This window comes from Montipora capricornis, chromosome 10 (genome assembly GCF_036669925.1).
Source record: "Montipora capricornis isolate CH-2021 chromosome 10, ASM3666992v2, whole genome shotgun sequence".
Classification (NCBI taxonomy): domain Eukaryota; kingdom Metazoa; phylum Cnidaria; class Anthozoa; order Scleractinia; family Acroporidae; genus Montipora; species Montipora capricornis.
The window spans coordinates 14,423,301-14,445,800 of NC_090892.1; the positions used below are offsets into that span (position 1 = coordinate 14,423,301).

Here is a 22,500-nt window from a genome sequence, read left to right on the forward strand (position 1 = left end):
AGGCATGGAAACAACAAGGCGAGATAGTTTAATTTGCTGCTTGCACGGTGCTTGGTAAATAAGCTTAATGCCAGTGGTTAGTGTATGAAGACAGTTTGAGTGTGGCATTAGATGAAATGCTCTTACTCTACATTTCTATAATTTCTTCTATATCAAGTTTACCTAGTCTTCAAACAGGTGTTGAATCCAACAACAATTTCTTTTTCCTGTAAATAAACACAAGCTGACCTTTTGACCTCTATAGTTTTCAATTAACTTAAATAAAATTGTCACACACAAGGGAGTGCTTGCTTGTCTGTTTTCCATCAAATGAGTGGTGTTGAAGTTGGAGAGCCAAGGAAGGGAACACTTGTTGACACTTATTGGAAATGACCTGCATATAATTACTTGCATTTTTTTGGACATACCGGTATCTCATTTCGTGACAAAACGTGATTGACTAGAGAAGGGTGCAGCTCGACTGGCATAGAAGGGACTGCATGCCAGCAGTCAAGTATTGTCAAGTTATGTTTTCTGAAAATTAATGGTCTTTCTCTTCATAATAAAATTGCAGAGACTTCCACGTGGTTTAGGTGAATTAAGAAAACTAAGAGTACTAGACTTAGAGGAAAACAGGCTGGAGTTACTCCCCAATGAAATTGGTGAGGTTTTTACTTTAGATGGCTTTTTTAAAATAATGATCATTTAATGTCATTTAGAAAACTACAGATGCAGTCTGTTGATAGTTTTGTCGACTCTAATAAAGTGTAATTGAACTTTGTCTTTTAGCTTTCCTAAGGAATCTGGAGCGACTAGTTTTGCAGTCTAATAATTTGACCACCCTTCCCAAATCAGTAGGGTGAGTAATCTTTTTCTACGAACAAAAAAATGAATTTGATCGTTAATGAGGTAGGAGCCAATGTACTCTGGTAGTAAAAAGTTTTCATAGTTTCCTGAAACTAAGACAAACAGAGTACTTGTAGCACATACCTTGACCAAACAGTGTCAAATGACATTGAAATGGAAGAAATTGGAAGACACGTTTGATCAAGTCCAAGTTAATTTTGGATTTGCCTTGGATTTGGCTCGATTACCAGCCACTGTTTCGGGAAATGAGCCAGCGCTCACTCTCGAACTTGAGTGAGTGGCGAAAATCGAGCCTAGCCTTAATTGGGTTTAATGGAAAAAAGAACCAGTTTAAGTGAAAGGTCTTTATTGACATCTTGGCCTAGACATAACTCAAATTTTTGAAAAAACAGGATAGGAGGTGCTTCCTTTGTATTTACATCTAATGGTAATCTCTGTCGAGAATGATAACCATGCACTCTTTATTTCAAAACTTTGCAAGATTTTTAACCAGCACACTGTTTGAAGAGATTGAACGACCTCTGATCATCTGTGTGTCATGAGTCCATTCCTTATTCTGCTCTGATCTGTAACATGTCATTGTAAATTCTATTAGCTACAGTAAAATAGCTTTCATGTCATATGGATATACTATATCAGTTGAAATCAAGAATTTTTTTCAGTTACTTGACAAATGTGCAGTTTCTGAGTGTGGGTGAAAATGATCTTACTCATCTTCCTGATGAAATAGGTATGGTGCATAATTATAAGTACCGGTATTAGAGAGCCCTTCTTTTGCTTAGGCCAAGTAGAATGTCATAAAAATGAACAATTTAAGTGCATATGCAATAGTAATTTTGTCAGGATGAGGCATTCACTCATTTACACTGTATACAGTCGATGCTTTACATTAATTTTTGTTTCTCAGGGCAGCGCATCCTACACAAGCAAAGTACCTGAAAGGTCTACCTTCCTCCGACAGGCTTTTTGACTGTTTGTTTTTGTTATGGAAATTCGCATTGCTTATCATAGGGATCTGATTGGAGAAATTTCAGCTTTGGTGGGATTTTCATATTTGAAAATTGTTCCACAGCACACAATGCTTGTAGGGTGAACGTGGGCCTTAAATTTTCTGAATAGATAGTTAATTTTCCTTTCTGGCATTAAATTATTCTGTTCCACTTACATTTATTTATAAAACCAGCTTGCTTAAATCAAACTTCTCCTTTAGAACCATTGTCGGCCCTATGACCCTCTGAAAAGTAGCCTTGATGCTCTTTCATGTAACTAGAGGGCCGGGACTCATCCAGGGAACAAGGCCACTAAACTAGGTTCATGTCATAACTTTACACCTTTAAGGGGGGTGGCTCTTAACTACCAAACTGTTGCTATGGACCCATTCAAATAATCCCTTTAACTCTACAGTTACCATTTTTTCCAAGTGTGTTCTATTTAACATTTCTTTGTCTGGTCCAACCCCCCGGCATATTTGGTAAATCATGTGACCAAAACAGAAAATGCCTAAAAACTCAGCGAGTTAGCGGTAACTATGCTTTGAACAAATTTTTAGCGCAACAGTACAAGAACAGTCTAACACAAAATCATCTGTAGCATGGATTAACAAAAACTTTTTAAAATACCAGTTCCATTTTTGTCCAAATAGGAGTTTCATGCTACAGTTTACGAAAAATGATGGGATGGTTCCCATCTGGTGAAAAAAAACTGCGTCTTCCTTTGAGTTCCTGAGGCAGAGGCAGAGGTCTGGGACTAGTTGTGCATGTGCCTTCTGATTGAAGTGATGTTGGATTTCTATGGAAAGCGCTACTTAAAAAAACCAGCCATGCAGCCTTTTTGTAGGGCCTTTTGACTAAAAAGCTTCCTTAGCAACCATTGTCTTTCTGTAGTTATGTGCCACCCCCCCCCCCCCCCTTATAAGAAAGCACTAAAAAGAAGTTCTTCTTGGGAAAAGGCAAAGTTCTTCCTTATTGGACAAATGATGGGCACCAAAACTGCCCTAGTTAAAGGTGTAGGATAATTCTGAAATAATTGCCTCTCACTGGTGGTAAAGTGTACATGTACCAGCCACAGCTTTATTTGAAAGCTGGGCTTATCCTCTTCCCCATAGTGCAGACCACAGGGTCCGTACAAGTGATAAATACTCACCTGTGCTTCCATGGGCTTTTTACCACTTAAAATGCCATAATTTATCAGTGCTTAGAGTGGTTTTCAATTGAGTGTCAAAAGTAATCATTAGTGAGTTGCTTTGGTTTTGCATTCCTTCACTCAGTGATTGGTTCAAAGTTCTTGCGCCACTTTTTCAACCAATCTGAAGTGAAATGAAAACCAATTGTGGCTAGCACATGCACATTTTCCTGTGCTTTGTGTGGGCTACATGTAATTTCTTCGAGTTTTGTTTGGTTTACTGGATTGTCTCCATCCCTTTTTGATTGGCTAAAGTAATTACACATACTTTAGTTTTGGTTTAATGACCCTCAATTAAAACTCACTGTAACATGCCCAGTGATCTATTTTACGAATTCAGGTTCATTAGTTATGAATTGTTATAAAAAATAACATAAATTCTTATACATGTAAAGTAATAGAAACTAACACCGTGTGTGAATCGTGGCATGAAACCATGTCAGAATCAGTTAATATATTCTTCTCACCTTCTTGAATCCGTTCCAGGGAAAATGGAATCTTTAGAGCAGCTGTACCTCAATGATAATGACAGTCTTCAAGTACTTCCTTATGAGCTGGCACTGTGCAGTGCACTGCAGATTATGAGTATAGAGAACTGTCCCCTAAACAGTATTCCGGCTGAAGTGGTCGCTGGTGGACCCTCGCTAGTTATCCAGGTAATTCTCCAGTCACTTCGTTCCATGGTCAGCTCGTTCCAAGTTACAGTCAGATCCTTTCACAAAATAGTCAGATAGTTTAATCCCTAAACCCAAATTCAGGGTTTTCAATAAGAAGGTTAAAATTCAAATCTAGTGAGCAAATCAGACAGCTTACACCAAGTACTGGACTGCTGGACTGCTCCCTCAAGAACGTGTGTGCTCCATCTTTGATATGGACAGGGAAACCGAAATCGCTGCCGAAATTACTCAGAATTCGGGCCTCTCTTTTGTTTTTCGCGAGCAAAACTTTCCGGATCCAAGGTTCATGTTCTGTGCGATTGTTTCTCATACATGTTATTTGTAAAATTTGGGGTAACTTCCAAGGAAAAGTAGGCAGCAAGTTTATAATTACGTGCGTTAGACAGCGAATCTCGCCAGCCGCCGGCTCTTATTGAAAACCCTGCAAACTAGCAATGCTCGATTTGCTAGTGCTTTCTTTATAAGATCACGTAGGCTTATTCAAGTAAATTCGCTCAATTAAGTTGACTATTTTGTGGAACGATCTGACTTGGAACGAACTGACCGTACTTCTTCTCTATTACTGCGATTTTCATAGTTCTGTGGAATCTCACCTTCAAGTGTCAAGCACCAAACTGCAATCATACATACATGCAATCATAACATACATGTAGCTGGGAAGATTGACTCTGGCTCTGGAAAGTGAATTGGAGTTTTCATTTTGTTCACAGTTTGAATGCCATGTGCGCACACTCACGGACATTTCAAATTTATAAAAGAATGTGTGTGCCTTTTTTGGTGATATTATTTCAAATGGCTTTTGATACGTTGCTGTTTTGTCTTTCTGATATAACTGTTTTGACCAAGTAAAATTGCTGTTTGTTGTTTGTGGTTGTCGATTATCGAGGTTACTGTTATTACTGTTTTGCAAGCCCCTTACCGTTTCCCTTGGGTTCACTTTTATTACCGAGGATTGGCCTTCGGTAAGTAGGGTTTCATGTGGTAGTTTCTTTTGAATTCAACAAGAAAAAGTCATTTTACAATAATTTTGAAATTATAATCCCTGCCTATCGTTATGCTGTATAAATACAGGTACATTGTACTCTGGAATATATTTGCATACACTTTTCATGCAGAGGCAGATTTTCTGCAGAAACAAAAATTTGGGTCTGACAGGAATGTGATGATATGTTATCCTTTTTCTTATGTTAAAGTATCTGAGGATTCAAGGACCATACCGGGGCATGATGACACAGGCCGCAGTTGTACCTTCCTCTGATGTTTGAGATGGCCCTCAGAACACTGTCTGCCAGATAATGTTCATAATTATTATTTGTATGCTGTATTGCAAGATTAATAGGAGTTTTGTCGTTTTTAGTACTGTTGGAAGGAAAAGTCGCCTTTCATAGATTTGACTCGAATCTAAGTTTAATGTTAAGGGTGCAAGTGGTGTAATCAGTACTCAAACCTTCAGTGACCAGTAAAATAGTCTGCAAGCCTCAGGCATAATTATTTGACCTTGAACTGTACCTCAAGTTGAGTGATAATTAGCAACTATCCATCACTAACCACTAACACTGAGGTGAATTGTTGTTTTAGTGTATAATAAAACAGTGAGATAATATACCCCAAAAAGATGAGTTTAACTAATTTATTCCTGCAAAGATAATTTACAACATTTTCAGGCACAAATTCTGTGTGAATTGCTCGGATGTGAATAGCAAAGGCTATCTGGAGTTTGAGAGCCAATCAGTGCGCGTGTTCAATGCTATCCACTGTTTTAGTATAATAATTATTATCAAATGATAATTACATTTATCATTATTTATAATAATAAATTTATTATTTTTATTTTTGTTCATCTTGGGCATTGTTTTGCAAGGATATGCATTTCCCATTTAAGGCCTGTATGCACAGACTGCATGCACTTCAATTTCTTGATCCGTTTCCCAACAGTGTGAATGCTGAAGTTATGTGACACCTAATTTCCGTCCTTAAAAAGACATCCAAAAACTTCATGCAGTGCAACAGATTTTTATAATGTTTACCTGACATTTTCAAAAGAAGGTATCACATTATTTAACATTTGTTTAGATGGTTATAATGGTATGCTTCAAAATACCATTCATACCCAGACAATGCCGGGCCAAGATATTGGACACTAATTTGAACAATGAACATAAATAATATTGCCCCTATAGTTTGTAACTTACAGTATTTTTTTTTCATCACACCATTTTGTAGAAATAACGTAAAAACAATTAATAAAAAGACCCAGCTAAAAATGGTAGATTATTAAACTTAGGTGCTGAGATTAGGCAGGTGACAATGTCATTCACACTCACCCAGGTTTATTCTCAAGCCCTGGTCAAGTGATGCACGGTAGTTATTGATAGTTTTAACTCGCAAGTCCTTTTAAATACCATTTTCATTCCCTTTGAACAGATTCAATTTTATTCACAGTTTTGACAGCAGTCAATGGTGGCTTTTTCTTGACGTTTTTATGTGTCAGGGACTGGCACTCAGACGCTTGCACAAAATAGCTTATAGTACATAAGCTTTTACTATCTTTGTCTATCATCTAAATATTCAACCTCGTTCCCAGGGTGTCCATTGTCATCAACAAAGAGATCCTGGGGACGAGATTGCAAAGTATTGGCCACGAAAGTGATTCTTTATGATGGTTAGAGGCAGAAGAGTCTCAAACTGTCATCAGCTACTTATAAAAAACCATTACACCTCTGCTTTCCACTTTACAATGTGTTGTATAGATCCACTAGGAGACTGATAAATTTAGTGATAAACACATCAGATGACTGACATTTTTATCTACCAGTGAAATTTCATCCTGTGGTCTAGCTTGTTATTTGAACATTGGGCACTGGATGTCCCATATCATTTCCACATGAGTTATGGAGTTAGCTGTGTGTCAGTGCTATGGAATATAGGGGGATACTTCTTTCCCGTATCTCTCACATACATAGGCTTTCCCATAGCTTACATATTGGTACAATTAGGCCCCACATCAGTTCCATATCATGTCTGTCATCACTTGGACTTCCCATAACATTCCCATAGTTTCTTTTTAGTAAGGGCATTCATTGTCATATTTCTTCCCTTGGCTAAACATCCAGGGTTTTTTCCTATAAGAGTGTGTTAAAATGACCCCTTGAAAATGAGTGTTTTTCATGAGTTTGTTGTATCATTCAATAGGGAAATATTTTTTTCTTAAGTTAAGATATTTATGTAGTTGTCTTCCACAAACATTTTGTACTTTTGTATTGTTTAAGCATCCTAATTACATCCAACAGAAGTTTGCACTTCCTCTCTTATAGAGAATACAAAATTATTGCAAGATTGAATTTTTCAATTCTCTATCTGGCGCCAGTTGTTCAAAAGGTGGATAGTGCTGTAGATTGCGAAACCAATAATATTGCGCTATCCAATGGATAGTGATTTATCTGGTGGATAGCGTTATCCACCTTTTTAAAAACTGGGACCTGAAATTTTAAACAGGATAATTCTATCACATTATAAATCCGCAAAGTAATATTCAAGTTATATTTTGAAGGGACTGTTTTGTTGGGTATGGTACTTTACTGGTGACTATCCTGAAAGTTTCTAATGCATGCATTATTGTCATTCTTGCATTGCAAATTAAAGCGTTTTAATATGGACAGGTGAGGGGTTTGTTTGGCTGGTGCTATAATTTGTAAACATTCACCAAAGGTTTTAAAGTCTCCAATCATTACTTTTCTTTATTATAATTTGGTGTTAAGTACTCTAAGTTGCTTTCACTGAAGTTTGATGAAGTGGTTACATATTTATACACATTATGATGTCTTGAGTGTGTAGTATCACAGGGTAATTTTGTATGTCAGAGTTTTGCTGTATTTTGATGAGCCTGTAGCAGCAGGGGAAGCCAAAATACAAAGAAAAATACTCATTGATATTATGTGCAAAAACATCTAGTAAGTGATTTATTATCCAGCTTGTTCTGCAAACAGAGAATATATGGAAAGGAGTTTTTTTTTCCGGAGAAGTGTGACAGTTTCCGTGTGACATGAGCAGCGACAAAATGTGCTTGGTTCTGCAATGTCACAATCAATTAACAGTACAAATAACTACGTGTACAATGTCTTTCAGTGTGCTTTCTGTTCAGTATTAAGAGTTGCATACTAATACAGGATAATGCTAGCCATATTGTTTACCTATGCACAAAATAATATTTAGGTGTGGTTGTCACAAAACCAAACAATGTAGTGAATGTGGCCACTAGTTTGTATATATGGGTTATTGACCGAGGTTGAGGTCAAGATGGCTGGATATTCGCCAAGTTCTTTTTTTGCGTGTTTCGTCGAGGTCTATAAACACGATAAAAAAGAACGAGGCCAATATCCAGCCATCTTGACCGAACAAGCTTGGTAAATAAAGGATTTATTACATGGGATAAAACACCAAAACATTATCTTTGATCTTGCGGGACCAATCGAGAAATCCCGAGCGGGCAAGATAGCTCCATCGTGCCCGCTCGGGTAGCCAATCGCAGTGCAGGATTTGGTTCATCTTGCACGCTCACCGAGCTAGTCATACCTAGTACTTGACATGCACTAGCCCACATGTAGAGCAAATAGCATTGAAATACCTGGTAATTTAAAAAGGGCTTGAGGTTATTCAATTTCATTCGTATATTTTGCTGTTTATAGTAATTAATAGACCAATTTCGATATATTAAAATTCAGTCCTAAATAAAAGGCATCATCTCGAGGCTCCGGGGAATAAACTCCTACAAATTCTTATATCTATTCCTCAGAGCCTCGAGATGATGCCTTTTGTTTAGAACTGAATTGTAACTGATATATTGAGAAATGAATACTTGACGTAGAAAATGTATAGATTCCTTTTTTTAAAGTCTTATCTCAATTAAATGTCCGTAAAGAACGAAAGGCCAGCTGTGAAATTCCAATCGTTACTTATCAATGTACTAAAATTCTTACCAGTTGTCAAGAGGATCATTCTTGAACAGTAAGAAAGTGGTGTGACCCTAGCTCGCACATCATGCAGCAATGTATGTAACAAAAGTAATTTCTGGTAGGCGGGTACAAAACAGAGGCCACAAGTCACTGGTGATTGTTTTACCAATGCAGAAACAACTGTAACTGTTCTACGCTGTACAAAGATGCAGAGAAACAGGCCTGCTCCAAGTATCAGGTAAAAGCCAGAGTAAAGTGAAGCGCCTGGTACACGTACTGGAGCGAGAGTAACTGACGGAATACATTACCGACCATTAATACCCCCATAATGCATTCCTAACCAGATTGGGAACACAAGGTGTCAAGGAATTACATGTCCGTGGAATAACGCGTAGAAAATCATTATCTCCTATACTGCCTACTGGAAGTAATTAGCATTTACCAATGCTAACATTAGGCCTAAAAACTTTTGTTTGCGCCTAATTAGGCCTAAGGTTAACTTTAATGAATGTTTGGGATTCTTTCCGTATTGGTAAAACAATGACCTGTGTTTTGTACCTGCGCATTTCTGGTTCATGAAGAGCTAATTTATCGAGTCCATTTTTTACTTCTTGGAAATAATCAGCTTCAAATCGTAGGAGTTAATTAGTATGCTTATTAATACAGCCATTACTCTTATTGTAAAAAGTAGAAAGTTTTTCATTAAAATCCTCTTAAAATTAGCAGTGTTGGTGTATTGGCTTTATTTGGAACCATTAGCTTTAAAGACAACAAGTTTCCTGTTTTATGCATGCACTCCAGAAAAAAAGTTTGCTTGCAAACCTTGAGGTGGGTGCTTATAGCCAACAACCCAGAATTCCACTTCATCATTACTGGAACTACTCAACATCAGAAAATGGTATAGCAGCATACAAAGAAAGCCCGAGTAAGAAATGTGAAAGAGCCTCTAGCCTCAAATTTTTTATTTTTTTTGCCGGGATAAATTTCTTCACCTAAAGCAAACATATTTTGCTATTTTCACATGTAAATTTCACATTCAATTTTAGTTTAACTACAGCAGAAGCTGTCTGTCCCATGGGAAAAAATACTGAAAAGGATTGAAAGAGAGGTTCAAATATTAATTGTCTAATCTAAACGAAACCATACCATCATTATTAATATTTCGTTGCTATTTGCACAAAAATAAACCTTATTAGAGGGAACATTCAATTTGGGAGTGTTTAAAAAGCCCTATCGTTTCATTTCCTTTTTGGAAAAGAACTCCTTCCTTAAAATAACAAGACGCCTGTGAGTGCGTATCCGTGGGATGCACAAACCGTTAACACAAATTGTACAGTAACAGTGAGAGATTACCAGGAAGATAAATCTGTAATTTTACTAGAAGTCATTTCTTGTAAAAGCAGAAATAGAGGTTATCTCTTATTATCAATGCTACTACTAATTTTGCAAATGGAAACAACGAGTCCCTATTAGGGGGTTACAGGATATGGGATATTTAGGTGAAAAATTACAGGGATACGAGGTATTTGGGGAAAAACTTAACGGGATGCGTGATATTTAAAAAACAGAACTGGCATTACAAAGATACAAACATGACAAACCACCGGAATTAACGGGATACAGGATATTTAGGCCAAATATTAATGGAATACGGAATACTTAGATTCCCCCTCCCCACCTCCCATAATGTTGTAGTGGCATTTTGAGACTTGGAGGTCTGGTGACGAGAAAAGCATGGGTCGGTCGTGTGTACCAAAGATTGCTGTCGTCGAAGTTCATAATGTAGTTGAGTTTCATTAATCTCGCCTGAGTTCTTTAGCTAATTCCCCCGCGAGCACGATTACAAGTGGTGGAGAGTCCTTGTTCCGTCGAACATGCCAACAATCGAAGAAGTGCAAGGCATCATGGCAGGACTTGTCAGTGTGGTGAAGGACTTAACTACAAATGTGTCTCAAGTTAATTAAACAGTTGGTACCATGTCCCAGTCGGTTCCTACAGCGTCTCCACACAGTAATACTCAAAGTCTTCGCATGCCTTCCATTCAGCTTCCATCGTTTCGTCGAGATAGCGGAGTGAAAGACGACATTTCAGAATTCCTTGAGCGCTTCTGACAGCAAACATCTGATCTTCCCGCTGACACAAGTTTTTTGCTTCTGTAACAACAATGCGTTGGCGTCTAGCCAAGATCTGTCCTGTCGATAGCCAAAAAGCTACAGAAGGCTATGCAAATAAAGCGGCCGAGGAAATACTTAACATTTGCATCGAACGGTTACTTGCAGAGTTCGGCGAATCGAAGAAAGACAAATGCCGCCGATTAGCAGCCGAGTTGAGCGCCATTAAACTAGGGCGTGGTGAGTCAGTTGAGCAATTTGCGTTTAAATACAAAAATCTGGTACATCAACTGACGAAGCTTTAGCTTGGCAAGAAAATCGCGAAAGATTGTCCCACCTTTGTCATTATACAGTTTCTTTCAGTAAAGGGAATCCCATTATTGCTCGACAGCTCGTTGTGAAAGCTTCAGAATTTGAAACCCTCGATAAGACCGTTGAAGCTGCTCGTCGTGTTGAGTTGTCGTTTCAAACTCCGCCCACCGCCTCGAATACAAATCAGTCGCTGGATAAATGGAAAGTAACACCACCGAATGCGTTTGTTTCTTCGACCGCTTTCAAACCTCAAGATATATATTAGTCCTTATTGCCCCCAATGGGGCATAGGGCCGCAACAATGTCTCTTTTCCACCGGGTCTTGTCTTTCGCAATTGCCTGTGCCTCTCCCCATGACAAACCCATCTCATTAAGTTCAGTTTCCACTGTCTTCCTCCAGGTGGTTTTGGGTCTTCCCCTTTTTCTTTTGCCTGCAGGTGTCCACCTAAGGGCAACCTTGGGTATCCTCTCCGACGACACTCGTAAGACATGTCCCAGCCATCTACGCCGGCGTTTCTTGATTTCAAGATCCATACTTGTGCACCCAGTCTTCTGATACAGGTCATTGTTGGAAATTTTATTGGGCCAGAAGATGTTGCAGATCCTTCGCAGACCGCTGTTGTGAAAAACATTGACTTTATTTATGTCCCTCTTGACAATTCTCCAGCATTCAGAGCCGTACAGTAGCACAGATTTAACGTTATTGTTGTAGATGCGCACTTTAGTCTTAAGGCTGTACTGCTTAGACTTCCAGATGTTTCTAAGTCTACTAAATGCACACCTGGCTTTGTTAAACCTCAAGATCAACACTCACAATTGTGGGAAACAAATCATCTGTCGAGGTATTGCCCAAAACACCGCAAGGACACTTCAAAGAAAGCTGAGATCTGCAACAATTACAATCGATTTCCTAAATCTAATTGTGAGGAAGATTGCAATAAATGCTCAAATAGCCGACAACACAAGTGCCAACGCTGTAATAAGTGGAGTTGTAAAGTTATTGGACATTCTGAAAATCACCCAACAAGCATGTCTCGCAGTAGTGTTTCATCCGATGAGGTCTCTTCTTTCAGGCAGCAACTTGTACTCTTTGGTTTTATCAACGGAGTTGATAATGTACTCTTGTCTACTCGTCTGGAAAAATTTCAAGCTCAGGGTCCAGAAAATCCTTCATGTTCTATTCCTGTGAAATCTTCAAACCAAACCTCAACTTCGCCCTCACGACCACCTGCTCCAGTTACTTCTGATCAGCCTTCAAACTCTACTCCTTTGTTTGGTTTACCTGCTGTTACCATCCCTGCAACTTCGGCAAAACCAGAATTTCAGTTACAAAACCGCAATATTCTGTGGACCTCCATTATTTCTGCAGGTGAGGGTCTGCCCTTGCAATTGGAGAGCTGCTTGTCTCGTGTGAGCGAAGTGCATGCTGATTTTGTAGCCTCTAGACGTCCTGACCTCAAGTATTGTTTCCTCGAGGAGCCCATTTCCGTTACAGCTGCGGATCCTTAAAGCACTTGCCACCATGGAAATCCCTATCACATGGGAAAAAAACACAGAAACTGTCTTGAATTCACTATGCTCGTTGTTCCAGATCATGTTTGACCAATACTCTTCGGGGAGAACCACCTCCATGGAAACCAAGCATTAGTTGATCATTATGTTCCTGTCGTCACCTTTCGGCATCCAAGCATGCAGTTTCGTGTCTAGTGCTCCCTCGACAATCCACTTAAAGGATTTACTAGTGTGGCAGCACCCAATCCGCCCTAATTACACGAAAGGGGACAAACAGCGTCTAAGCCACACGTCAGTGTTAATGTCTGTCACCCTTTCTGCAGCTTCAATGGGTTAGTCAACCCCATTTAATGGGTACGTCAACCACTTTGGATTGATGGTAAACAAATTAACCAGGTGTTAACATGCTCAGTGGTCCCTTTGATCTGAGCCAAATTTCAAGTCATGTGACACAAGACACCACTCACTCCAACAGTGATCCATGCTACAATGCACGGCTCGTAGACCTTCCTGAACACCAGATTCTGCTCTAGAAGAAGTTCCTGACATATGTGTCACGTACTGCACAACCTTGGCGGTGGTATCTAAACTGAAGACGAGTATTCCTGAGAATTTCATTGTACGTGACATTAGGGACATGACAAGTGATGATATTGCTTAAGAAGCAGCTGACACCACTGCAAAGCAACTTGCTGATAGATGGCTTACATGGACAAACGCACAACAGCCACCTCCTTCATCAACACTTCCAAAGAACACTGGGCAGAAGCATTGTGGCTTACACTCTTGTGCACCAAAGCAGTGGAAACGTTCAGTCCAAACGAAAGAAATGGAAGTTTCTGGTCTCCGCTCATCAATGTTGTCTTCCGTCTGTGATGACGGACTAGAATTTGATAGTCAAGGTCACGAGTTTACTCCAGTAGAGGAATTACAATTATGCTATATTTCAAGCTTTGGATCTAGGTAGCCCGGAGTATTCTACTGTTGATGCAGATATTATGAAGCGATTCCGCATCAAACACTAGGATATCTCCTCCCTAGGAGTCCACTCAGAGCTGTTAAGGGATCTGAGCACAGAATTGACACAGGGGATGCTCCTCCCATTTAGAATCACCCATACAAGAAAAGCCCACCTGAACTTAGAGCAATCAAAACAGAAATCGATCGGATGCTTTAACTCAAGATAGTACAACCAGGTCAGTCAGAATGGGGTTCTCCGTGCATCCTGGTACGCAAACCTCCGGAAAAAGGTCAACTGCAACCTCCAAGATTTGTGGTGGACTATCGTCGCCTCAACAGTGTGACACAAGGAGATATTTACCCTATGCCATCCATCTCTAGCGTTCTGGATGCTGTAAGCCAAGGAAAAGTATTTGCAAAATATGACTTGGTCATTTGTTATTGGCAAATTCCTATTTGACAGTCAGATTAACGTAAAACAGCATTCTGTACACATCTGGGACTGTATGAATTTCTAAGGCTTCCCTTTGGATTGAAAACCGCATCAAACACTTTTCAGCGCATTTGAACACTGTGTTTGCAAATTATCTGCACAAGTGGCTTGTTGTCTATGTGGATGACATAATGCAGTGGACAATGACGGACGAGGAAGCCCTTGCAAATTATTCGTTGTTGTTTCAGAGGCTGGTTAAAGTTGGCATGAAATTTTAACCTTCTAAATGTACATTCTTCGCACGGGAAATTGAAATACTGGGACATCGAGTCGCCCAAAAAGGTCGAACAGCCATCAGCGGGAGAAGAAGCAATCTTATCCATGCCCGCACCAACAAACATTTCTGCAGTCAAACGTTTTCTTGGGCTTTGTAGATATTTCAGAGACTTCATTCCCTGTATGTCTACCCGAAGACAAGCCTTGCGAAACCTCCTCAAAAAGGGTGTATCATCATTTCATTGGACAGAAGAAACAGAATGACAGTTTCAAGACTTGAAGCAAGCCATCATGGCCCAGATATGATGTTGTTCCATCCAGATTGGGACGCTCAGTTTGAACTACATGTGGATGCTAGCAAGGTTGCATGTGCAGCCATGTTGGCTCAGGATAAGAATGGCATACTTCGCCCCGTGCCGAGCATTTTCACCATACGAATCTCGTTGGACAACTATGCACCAGGAACTCTTTGCTTTAAAATGGGGACTCGAACAGTTTCGCTCTTACATAATTAACCGAAGAGTTAAAGTTGTAACAGACCCGCATGCAAATCGTAAATGCATGGTTAACTACCATAGACCACAGTAAAATTGAAAAGGCGTTCACTGTTAAAAAGTATTAAAAATATGAAGACAGAAGACAGTAGACTGGCTGTCGAAAGCTCATATGTTTAATAATTTTTACAAGAGAACGCCTATTCAATTTTACGATGATTAATCCTAGTAACGGATCCTCGATATTTTTACCATAGACCACATCACGCAAAAGTGGCAACTGAGATGGTGCATGAGCATGGCTGAGTTTAATTTTTCATTGAACACAGGAAAGATGAAAGAAATGTTGTTCCTAATGTTCTCAGCCGACACCCAGTCAAAGAGAACATTCCAGAAGACAATGTTGTTATACCTCCAGAGAACAGTCTTCATGATTATCGCAACCTCAGTTGATGTACTGCACGCATAACCCAGAACTTTATTCCTCAAGCTGATTACCTAGACCCAGGTTGTTTCGCTGCTGTTCAATTCCTAAAAGAACTCAATGTGAACGAAGGCGTTAGCTTCAACTGAAAAGTTCAGTTGCAAGCCAGAGCAAGACCCCACAAATCAGTAAATCGCAAGAGAGTTCATCTGCAGACTGTAATTTTTGAGAAAAATCTGGAAAATCCGGTGAATTTTTAAACCGCAATCGATCAAGTTTTGCAAAGAAACAGTTGCAGTATTACTGGCGCAATTTGTTAGTCAAGTTCCATAGCTCAAATCAAGATATTTCTCCAATTAAGAACTTTCCAAAGGAACACTTGCAATGGGTGAAACAAATGGCTAAGCGATCAGTTGTCACTGACGGTTTGTTAATGTTACGCTCGAGATGATGGAGGACCCGAATCACTACCATATTATGGTACCCAATGACATTCAACTTCAACGTCATCTCTTACGGGTCTATCATGCACGATTCGCCCATAGGAATGCATCGGGGACGTGAGGCTACCAATGGAGTCCTCTCACACGACTTTAATTGAAGAAATATAGCTAAGGATGTGAAGAATTGGATCAGGCGTTGCCGTGCCTGTATCAAATTTACTACAAACATGGACCAATGCAAATTCGCCTCTTTGACCGTCCCTTCAACACTATTGGTATAGACTATGTTGGACAATTACCTACTACCCCGTCTGCGGGTAACTGGCTTTTTACAGCTGTTTTCCTTACTGTAATTTCTCGCGTGCAATTCAAGTACCAGATAAACAAGCAAATACTGCAGCATGAGCTCTGTTTAATGACGTATTCCTGCAATACGGGATTCCAGCAGTCTTGCAAAGTGATCAAGGTGGAGAATGGCTTGACGTAGTATTACGTCAGCGAACCAAACTTCTCTAAATTGAAAAGATTGTTACTACTAGTTACCGTCCACGTCTAAATGGAAGTACCGAACGTGTTCACAGATGGTTGAATGCAGCAATAGGAATTTACTGTGAAAAGTATCAAGAACGTTGGTAAGAATTCCTGCAGCCAGCCGTATATGCGCATAGAGTCTCTCCCGTCCCCGGCACGGGTCAAATTAGTCCATTCGTGTTAGCATTTAAGCGCAAGGCACCATCGCCTAAAGTCATGACTCTTGACTTACTTGTCGAAACGCTCCCAAGGAATACCTAGGCAGAGCAGCTTGTTTCCGCGTATGCAGGAAGCTCAAAAGCCTTTTAACAGCATCAAAGCAGATATGAAGAGAGCTCAAACAGAATATTACGATAAACCATCCAGCGAACTTCACATTCCTGAAGGGAAGCAAGTATATTTCACAAGACCACCTCCAAGTTCACAACCAAAAGGGTCAGCCACACGGTTCATTCGTTGATATGATGGTTCTTACATTCTTATAGGACATGTTCATGGTCGCTACGACCTGTTACGACTGCGACACAAATTCACTCAGGACGAGCTTAAAACACTTAACATTGAAAAGATCATTGTTGTACCATGCAGATGAACTTTCCGATGATCGATCTCACAAATTATGAAGATCAACTGCACAACACGGAGACTGTTAACCGCCCCAAATTACTCACCCAAAAGAGTTCAGTGGTTGATCCTGATTTGGCAAAGTTAGCATTTGCTTTTGGACAATATCTAAATGGTCTACCAGGTGCTCAGGCATATGCATCCGAGGCCTGCAAAGTTGTGTACCAGCAAATTCCAGATGATAAACTGAAATCTAATGTTTCTTAGCGGATATTAAGACCGTTGGGATCAGTTGTCCTGCCTTTTGAAATTAAAAAAAGCTTCTCTGGCCTTACGGATCGAGTCTGTTGGAAAATATTTTTTCGATAGGAATTCATTGCATGTCGTTAGAAATGTTGTGGAGAGAAGAGGAAATAGTTAGCTTCTCAACTTGTAATTACGCCGATCAGATCAAGCCACTGATCCAACGTACACCAACAGAAAGAGTGTCCACGGTTGCTTGCTTCAAAACTCTGGACTTTTACTAAGGCTTTTTGAGGAATGCCAGGATAAAACGGTGAGATTACTTTGGAATACTGACTGGAGATCGGCCGCTTCATTCGCTGGCTTTGGTTTGTGTATAAAACAAAATAGGGTAATGTGTCTTTTTGTATTGATTTATGATTTGTATTTGGTAGTTGAAGGCTTTTTTTCTAATATTCTTTTCACGTTTTTGATTTCAGAACTAGGAGGCATGGATTTATCTTTTGTTGCCGAATGTCATTGACTTGACCTATCACATACCAATCAATCTGATGCTAGTCTGTTACTAAATTTAAGCCCGTTCGAATGGGGTTAGTCGGGTTAGTTCTTGGATGGGAGACCACTGCGAAGTCCCAGTGACGACGATATCTAATTATTTTTTAAACTTGATTTCATTTATTATTTTGTTTGGCCGTTGAAGCTATTTTCTTCTCTTCTTTCTACGTCTTTTTTTATTCCTGTAATGGAAGAAATGGATTCATTTTGTTGTCGGTTTGGTAATGTCATTGACATGATCGATTTCCACTTAAGCCCATTCATGGGAAACAACTGCGTATTGTCCCCGCGGAAGACTTCTAATCTTATGTATATATTTTTACTTCTTTTTCTTTACTTGATTTCATTGTTGTTCTTGGTTGTTAAACACTACTTCCCAATCTTCGTTTCATGTTTTTTGGATTCCTGTATTGGGGGGAGGAATGGCGATGGGAATCCCCAAACAGTGCCGCTGCTAGCGGGTGTTGACTCACACGGCATGTGAGCGTTCTGGGCCTGATTGCCACTTCTATGGTTTTTTTTCTTTCGCGAGATATTTTGTTGTCATTTACAGAACCGATTACGTATAATTTTACAATTGGGATAGTCTTTCACCTCTCCGGGAGGGTAGGAGATGAAAGAGCCAGCCTGGGAATCAGATGTCTGAAGTTTCCACTGAAATTAAGCGCGTTCGAGTGGGGTTCGACCTTGGATGGGAGACCATTGCAAAATCCCAGTAACGTAGACATTACCCCGGATTGGGAAATCCAATTTTATTTCCTTCAGTATTTCCAAACTTCGGTACGGCGATTAGAACTCCCACTCAATCAAACCAGTGTGTTCAATAGGCCATTGTGCCAAGCATTTATCAATCGAAGAAGTGTGTTCATTTGGCCATTGTGAGTCAACACCCGTCATTAGAAAGCACTGTTTGGGAATCGCAATGTCGTTCCTCCCAATAAAGGAATCAAAAACGTTAAAAGAACATTTGGAAAAGACCTTTAACAACCAAATACAAAGAGAAATCCTGTACAAATTAAGGATTAATTTAATATCAGTGGGGCACAATTGTGACTACGATGGAAAAAAATCATGTAAGAAAAAGGAACAAGCCCGAATTGTTACCGTGGCTGCCTGCTGCATCCCAGATTTTTATGTACAAACAAATAAGAATGTTTTGATCATGTGAGCTACCAAATTATATTGATAACTATGTATATGGTTGTAATTCAAACCATAGGAAGACAATGTTTCAATGGAAAAACTCGCGGGCTTAAAAAGGATAATGATGAAGTATTGACACCAGAAAATATTTTTTTCCAGTTGCCCATAGCTCTTCCTCCGTTTTTGACTAATCCATGTGATTTCCAGAAGAAAACATGGAGTAATTTTTATGTCTGCGCGTTTTGCAACATTGCAATCAATCTGCACTGCCCTTGCAGTCTGGCTTGGGGAGGTTACCCAAATTGAGTCTCCTTGTTAGCCAATTAAGTTTCTAGGTAAGTGAGCACTATACTATTTCATCAGCTTGAAATGATATTGGTCCATGATTGTTCAATTAAACAAAAGTAATTACCGTTCTTACGTGTTCTAAATAATGATAAAAATCTTCTTTTATTGGCCCTTGCAATCCAGCCTCTGTCACAGACAAACTACATTGCTAATGATATTATCAGTCAGTTTGGGTATTGACTTTGTTTTTTTAGTTGTCTCTGGCTTCAAGGAGGCTATAAATATGTAATGCTGTAACATTACTTTCCACTCTTCTCCTTGTTATCCAAACTTTCTCCATGATCAATCACCATCTGCTGAGCCAATTACCATTACATCAACTTTCAAGCATGGCCCTGATTTTTTATTGCACACGAAAATTACTGCCCTGTAATCATGAGTGATGAGTCCATAATAATCTACTTTTAATTTTATCTTCTTGGTATTCTTATCTGTTGATTATTAAGCACTCTTTGCTGAGCTTTCTTTTTGACCATCTGCAACCGTTTTAGAGCAGACTGCATGGCAACGTTTTGTGACGAGGATGACCCACTGCTTGTTGATGGCTTGCCGCTTAGTGCTACTGCTGCTGCTGCTGCAGCAGATGATGATGATGCTGTGTTAGTGCTGAGCGCTGGGATAGCAAATGACTGATGCATTGCAGTTGAAGAAATCGGCTGAAAGGAAAATTTAAAAAAGTCATAGTTTTGAATCATAAGGCATTTTTCAGTCCTACAGTTTTCCACGGTTCATTTGAACGGTTCAAGCAAATCTCTCTTTTTTTGGGGGGTGGGTGGGGAGTACCTTTTCCTTATTTTTTCACTTGCCAGTGGTGTTTTGGGATTGATTGCTTTTTAAAATATCGTTACCTCTAGAACTTTATGAGTAATACAAATAACTTAAATTTTTTGAATATTGTATCTTCCTGGAAACTACAGGGATTGCTAAAGCCGCCATCTGTCAGGTTAGACAAAAATCATCATGTCATGATTATCACTGCTGTGCAGCACTTCAGCAACAAAAGAGATTTTGCTTTTTCAGAATTTCTGTGGGGTTTGAACATAACTCAACCCAGTGATAAATGTCACTTATTTGAACTAAAGAATGACATAAAATGAGGTTTTTTTAAAGAGAGTGATCATTGCTACCGCTTTCATTCCAACTAAAGCAGTTGCAGAGAGGCTGGAAAAATTATTAAAATAAAGGTGTCAACACATGTCAGACGGACCCATGGAGCCACCTGAGTGATAATCAAATGCAAGTTCATATGAAATCCTATTAAACATTAAGAGTACGATAAAGACTAAGTTCACATTATGTGAAATTTCATAAGATGTGCAGCAAGGTGACCCGAAAACACTGACCCCCAGTCCATGGACTACTCAAACGGACTACGCCAAAATACTATTCTAAGTGAGTACTATTAGTCGGAAGCTGCGTCACAATTAGTGCTAAGCCTAAACATCCATTTTAAACAACGTTGGTAAACAGTATTTAAGTCTAAGCACCCATTTTACAAAGGTTAGCTTTCAATAATTGTTGTGATGGCTGATTACTTCATGTAAGTGAAGTGAAACTGGTGCAACAATTATTGAAAGCTAACCTTTTTAAAATGGGTGCTTAGACTTAAATACTGTCGACCAACGCTGTTTAAAATGGATGTTTAGGCTTAGCACTAATTGTGACGCAGCTTACGACCAATAGTACTCTCTTGAAATAGTCTTTTTGGGGTAGTCCGTTTGGGTAGTCAGTCAGGGTAGTCCATGGACCAGGGGTCAGTGTTTTTGGATCACCCTGTGCAGCAGGTAAGGTTACTGTGCTTTTCACTGGTTAAATGTATCAACTTCAACTGTCTTGATTAATCTTCATAATCAACATCATGAAACCAACCTTCACATCACTGATAGATGGCCTTTTAAAGGAAGCCATTGGAGTGGGTCGACTGGATGATGAAACCGGTTTACTTGATGTTGTTGACTCTGCTGGTCTCGATTTTGGGGATGCACTGCTTGCCTAAAAATATTGCAAAGATATAAAGAAACATATATTGTTAAAGTTGTGTAAGCCCTTAAGGTTTATTAGCTGGATTCACATTCTTGTGCACTGAATGCCATTTGGTTGCCATGCAACAATGTAGCAGTTGCATTATCAACAACTACATGTATCAACCCATGCCTGCTTTGACAATGTTCATCCATACCTAAGAATACAGATTGTTGAAAATATCAAAAGTAAAAGTCACATGAAAAACAGTTGCTCTGGTTGCAAGATTTTAAAAGGTTATTCATGTAACATTTGACAATAAACACTTAATGACTGGTCCCGAGGGAAACACTTCATTTTGTTTCCCGAGAATCTCAATGTTTCCCCAAGGAAAACAGTGTGAATCAAAGGGAAAAAAACTGTTTCCAGAGGGACCAGTCATTAATTAAGTGATTTGCTATATAGCACAAAAAGAAAAATGTGCAATGGCAAGAGCAACAGCGGCCGTCGGTCAACATTCGCAGGTAACACTTACGTCCACCCCTCCATGTATGCCAATGTGACCAATATCACGGGACCATATTGCGGGCTCAAGTTAAAAGCTCATCGAGGTCAGCTGGGTGGGGGGGGGGGGGGGGGTTATTCTTAAACAGTAGATCACAGTGTTAACTTTGATGCAAGTCATAACTGCATACCATCTCTCTCATTCGTTTGACACACTGACGACAGTACCAAACATGTCTTATATCATTCACTTCACTGTCCATCACTCGTGGCTCATGGCACCTCTATAACATATAAAGAAAAAAAATCACAATGCTGCACTTAAGGCAAGACTTTAAGCTTTATGTCCCTTCTTCCGTGCTCCTAAACCCACTGCATAATACTGTTGTCAGTAAAGTGTACAGCTGTAGTTTAACTTCCTAGAAATATGAAAGCACAAGCCTGGAAAGACAGACCTTAACCCTTTGATGTCCAAACCGGTCTAAACCGGCCAGACTTAGTATTTTACTCTGTCTAACGCCAGACGATTTCACACGCCAATGGGGAACCCCTGGGAGTCAATGGGTTAAAGTCATGTTAACCAATTGACTCCTGGGACTTTGTGCCGGCTATGTGTAATTACTTCGATTTTTGATTGGTGTACTGGATTGTCTTGGCCCTTTTTGATTGGCCAAAGTAATTACTTTGGTTTTAAGACACTCGATTGAAATTCGCTTTAAGCCATCAATAAATAATTTGTACATTTTCAGCGATGTCTTCAATATCAAGTGCAGGAATTGGAAAAAGACAGTAACATTTGGGAATGCAAGCCACATGTACCACAAAAAAGTAATAACTAACAGCCTCTTGAGTGCAGTTCATTGCTTTTTTTGGCCTACTTAAGCAATCAACTGAAACACCAGTTTACGTAATTCCTTACCTGATGATAAAGAGAATGACATTCGTGGCATTCTACAAGTTGGTTTCCTGGAATTTTACTTTCCTCTCTGAAACAGACCACAATAATTATTTACCGGTATACTTTATTAG

The 22,500-nt window shown here is 39.5% G+C and overlaps 2 protein-coding genes across 2 annotated transcripts in view; one reads left to right on the plus strand and one right to left on the minus strand.

Annotated features, from left to right (window-relative positions):
* The window catches only part of LOC138019094 (leucine-rich repeat protein soc-2 homolog), a 31,897-nt gene extending 26,363 nt beyond the window's left edge, over nt 1–5,534 (plus strand). The window contains exons 16-20 of the mRNA XM_068865765.1: nt 554–641; nt 769–838; nt 1,509–1,576; nt 3,514–3,683; nt 4,898–5,534. Coding sequence (XP_068721866.1) covers nt 554–641; nt 769–838; nt 1,509–1,576; nt 3,514–3,683; nt 4,898–4,969 — 468 coding nt within the window. The 3' untranslated portion in view covers nt 4,970–5,534. The remainder of the gene's footprint in view (nt 1–553; nt 642–768; nt 839–1,508; nt 1,577–3,513; nt 3,684–4,897) is intronic.
* A 13,547-nt stretch (nt 5,535–19,081) lies between these two features.
* Nucleotides 19,082–22,500, minus strand: part of LOC138022456 (integrator complex subunit 12-like) — a 5,659-nt gene continuing 2,240 nt past the window's right edge. The window contains exons 3-6 of the mRNA XM_068869588.1: nt 22,391–22,457; nt 21,663–21,755; nt 20,875–20,997; nt 19,082–19,661 (exon numbers count right to left, since the gene is read on the minus strand). Coding sequence (XP_068725689.1) covers nt 19,416–19,661; nt 20,875–20,997; nt 21,663–21,755; nt 22,391–22,457 — 529 coding nt within the window. The 3' untranslated portion in view covers nt 19,082–19,415. The remainder of the gene's footprint in view (nt 19,662–20,874; nt 20,998–21,662; nt 21,756–22,390; nt 22,458–22,500) is intronic.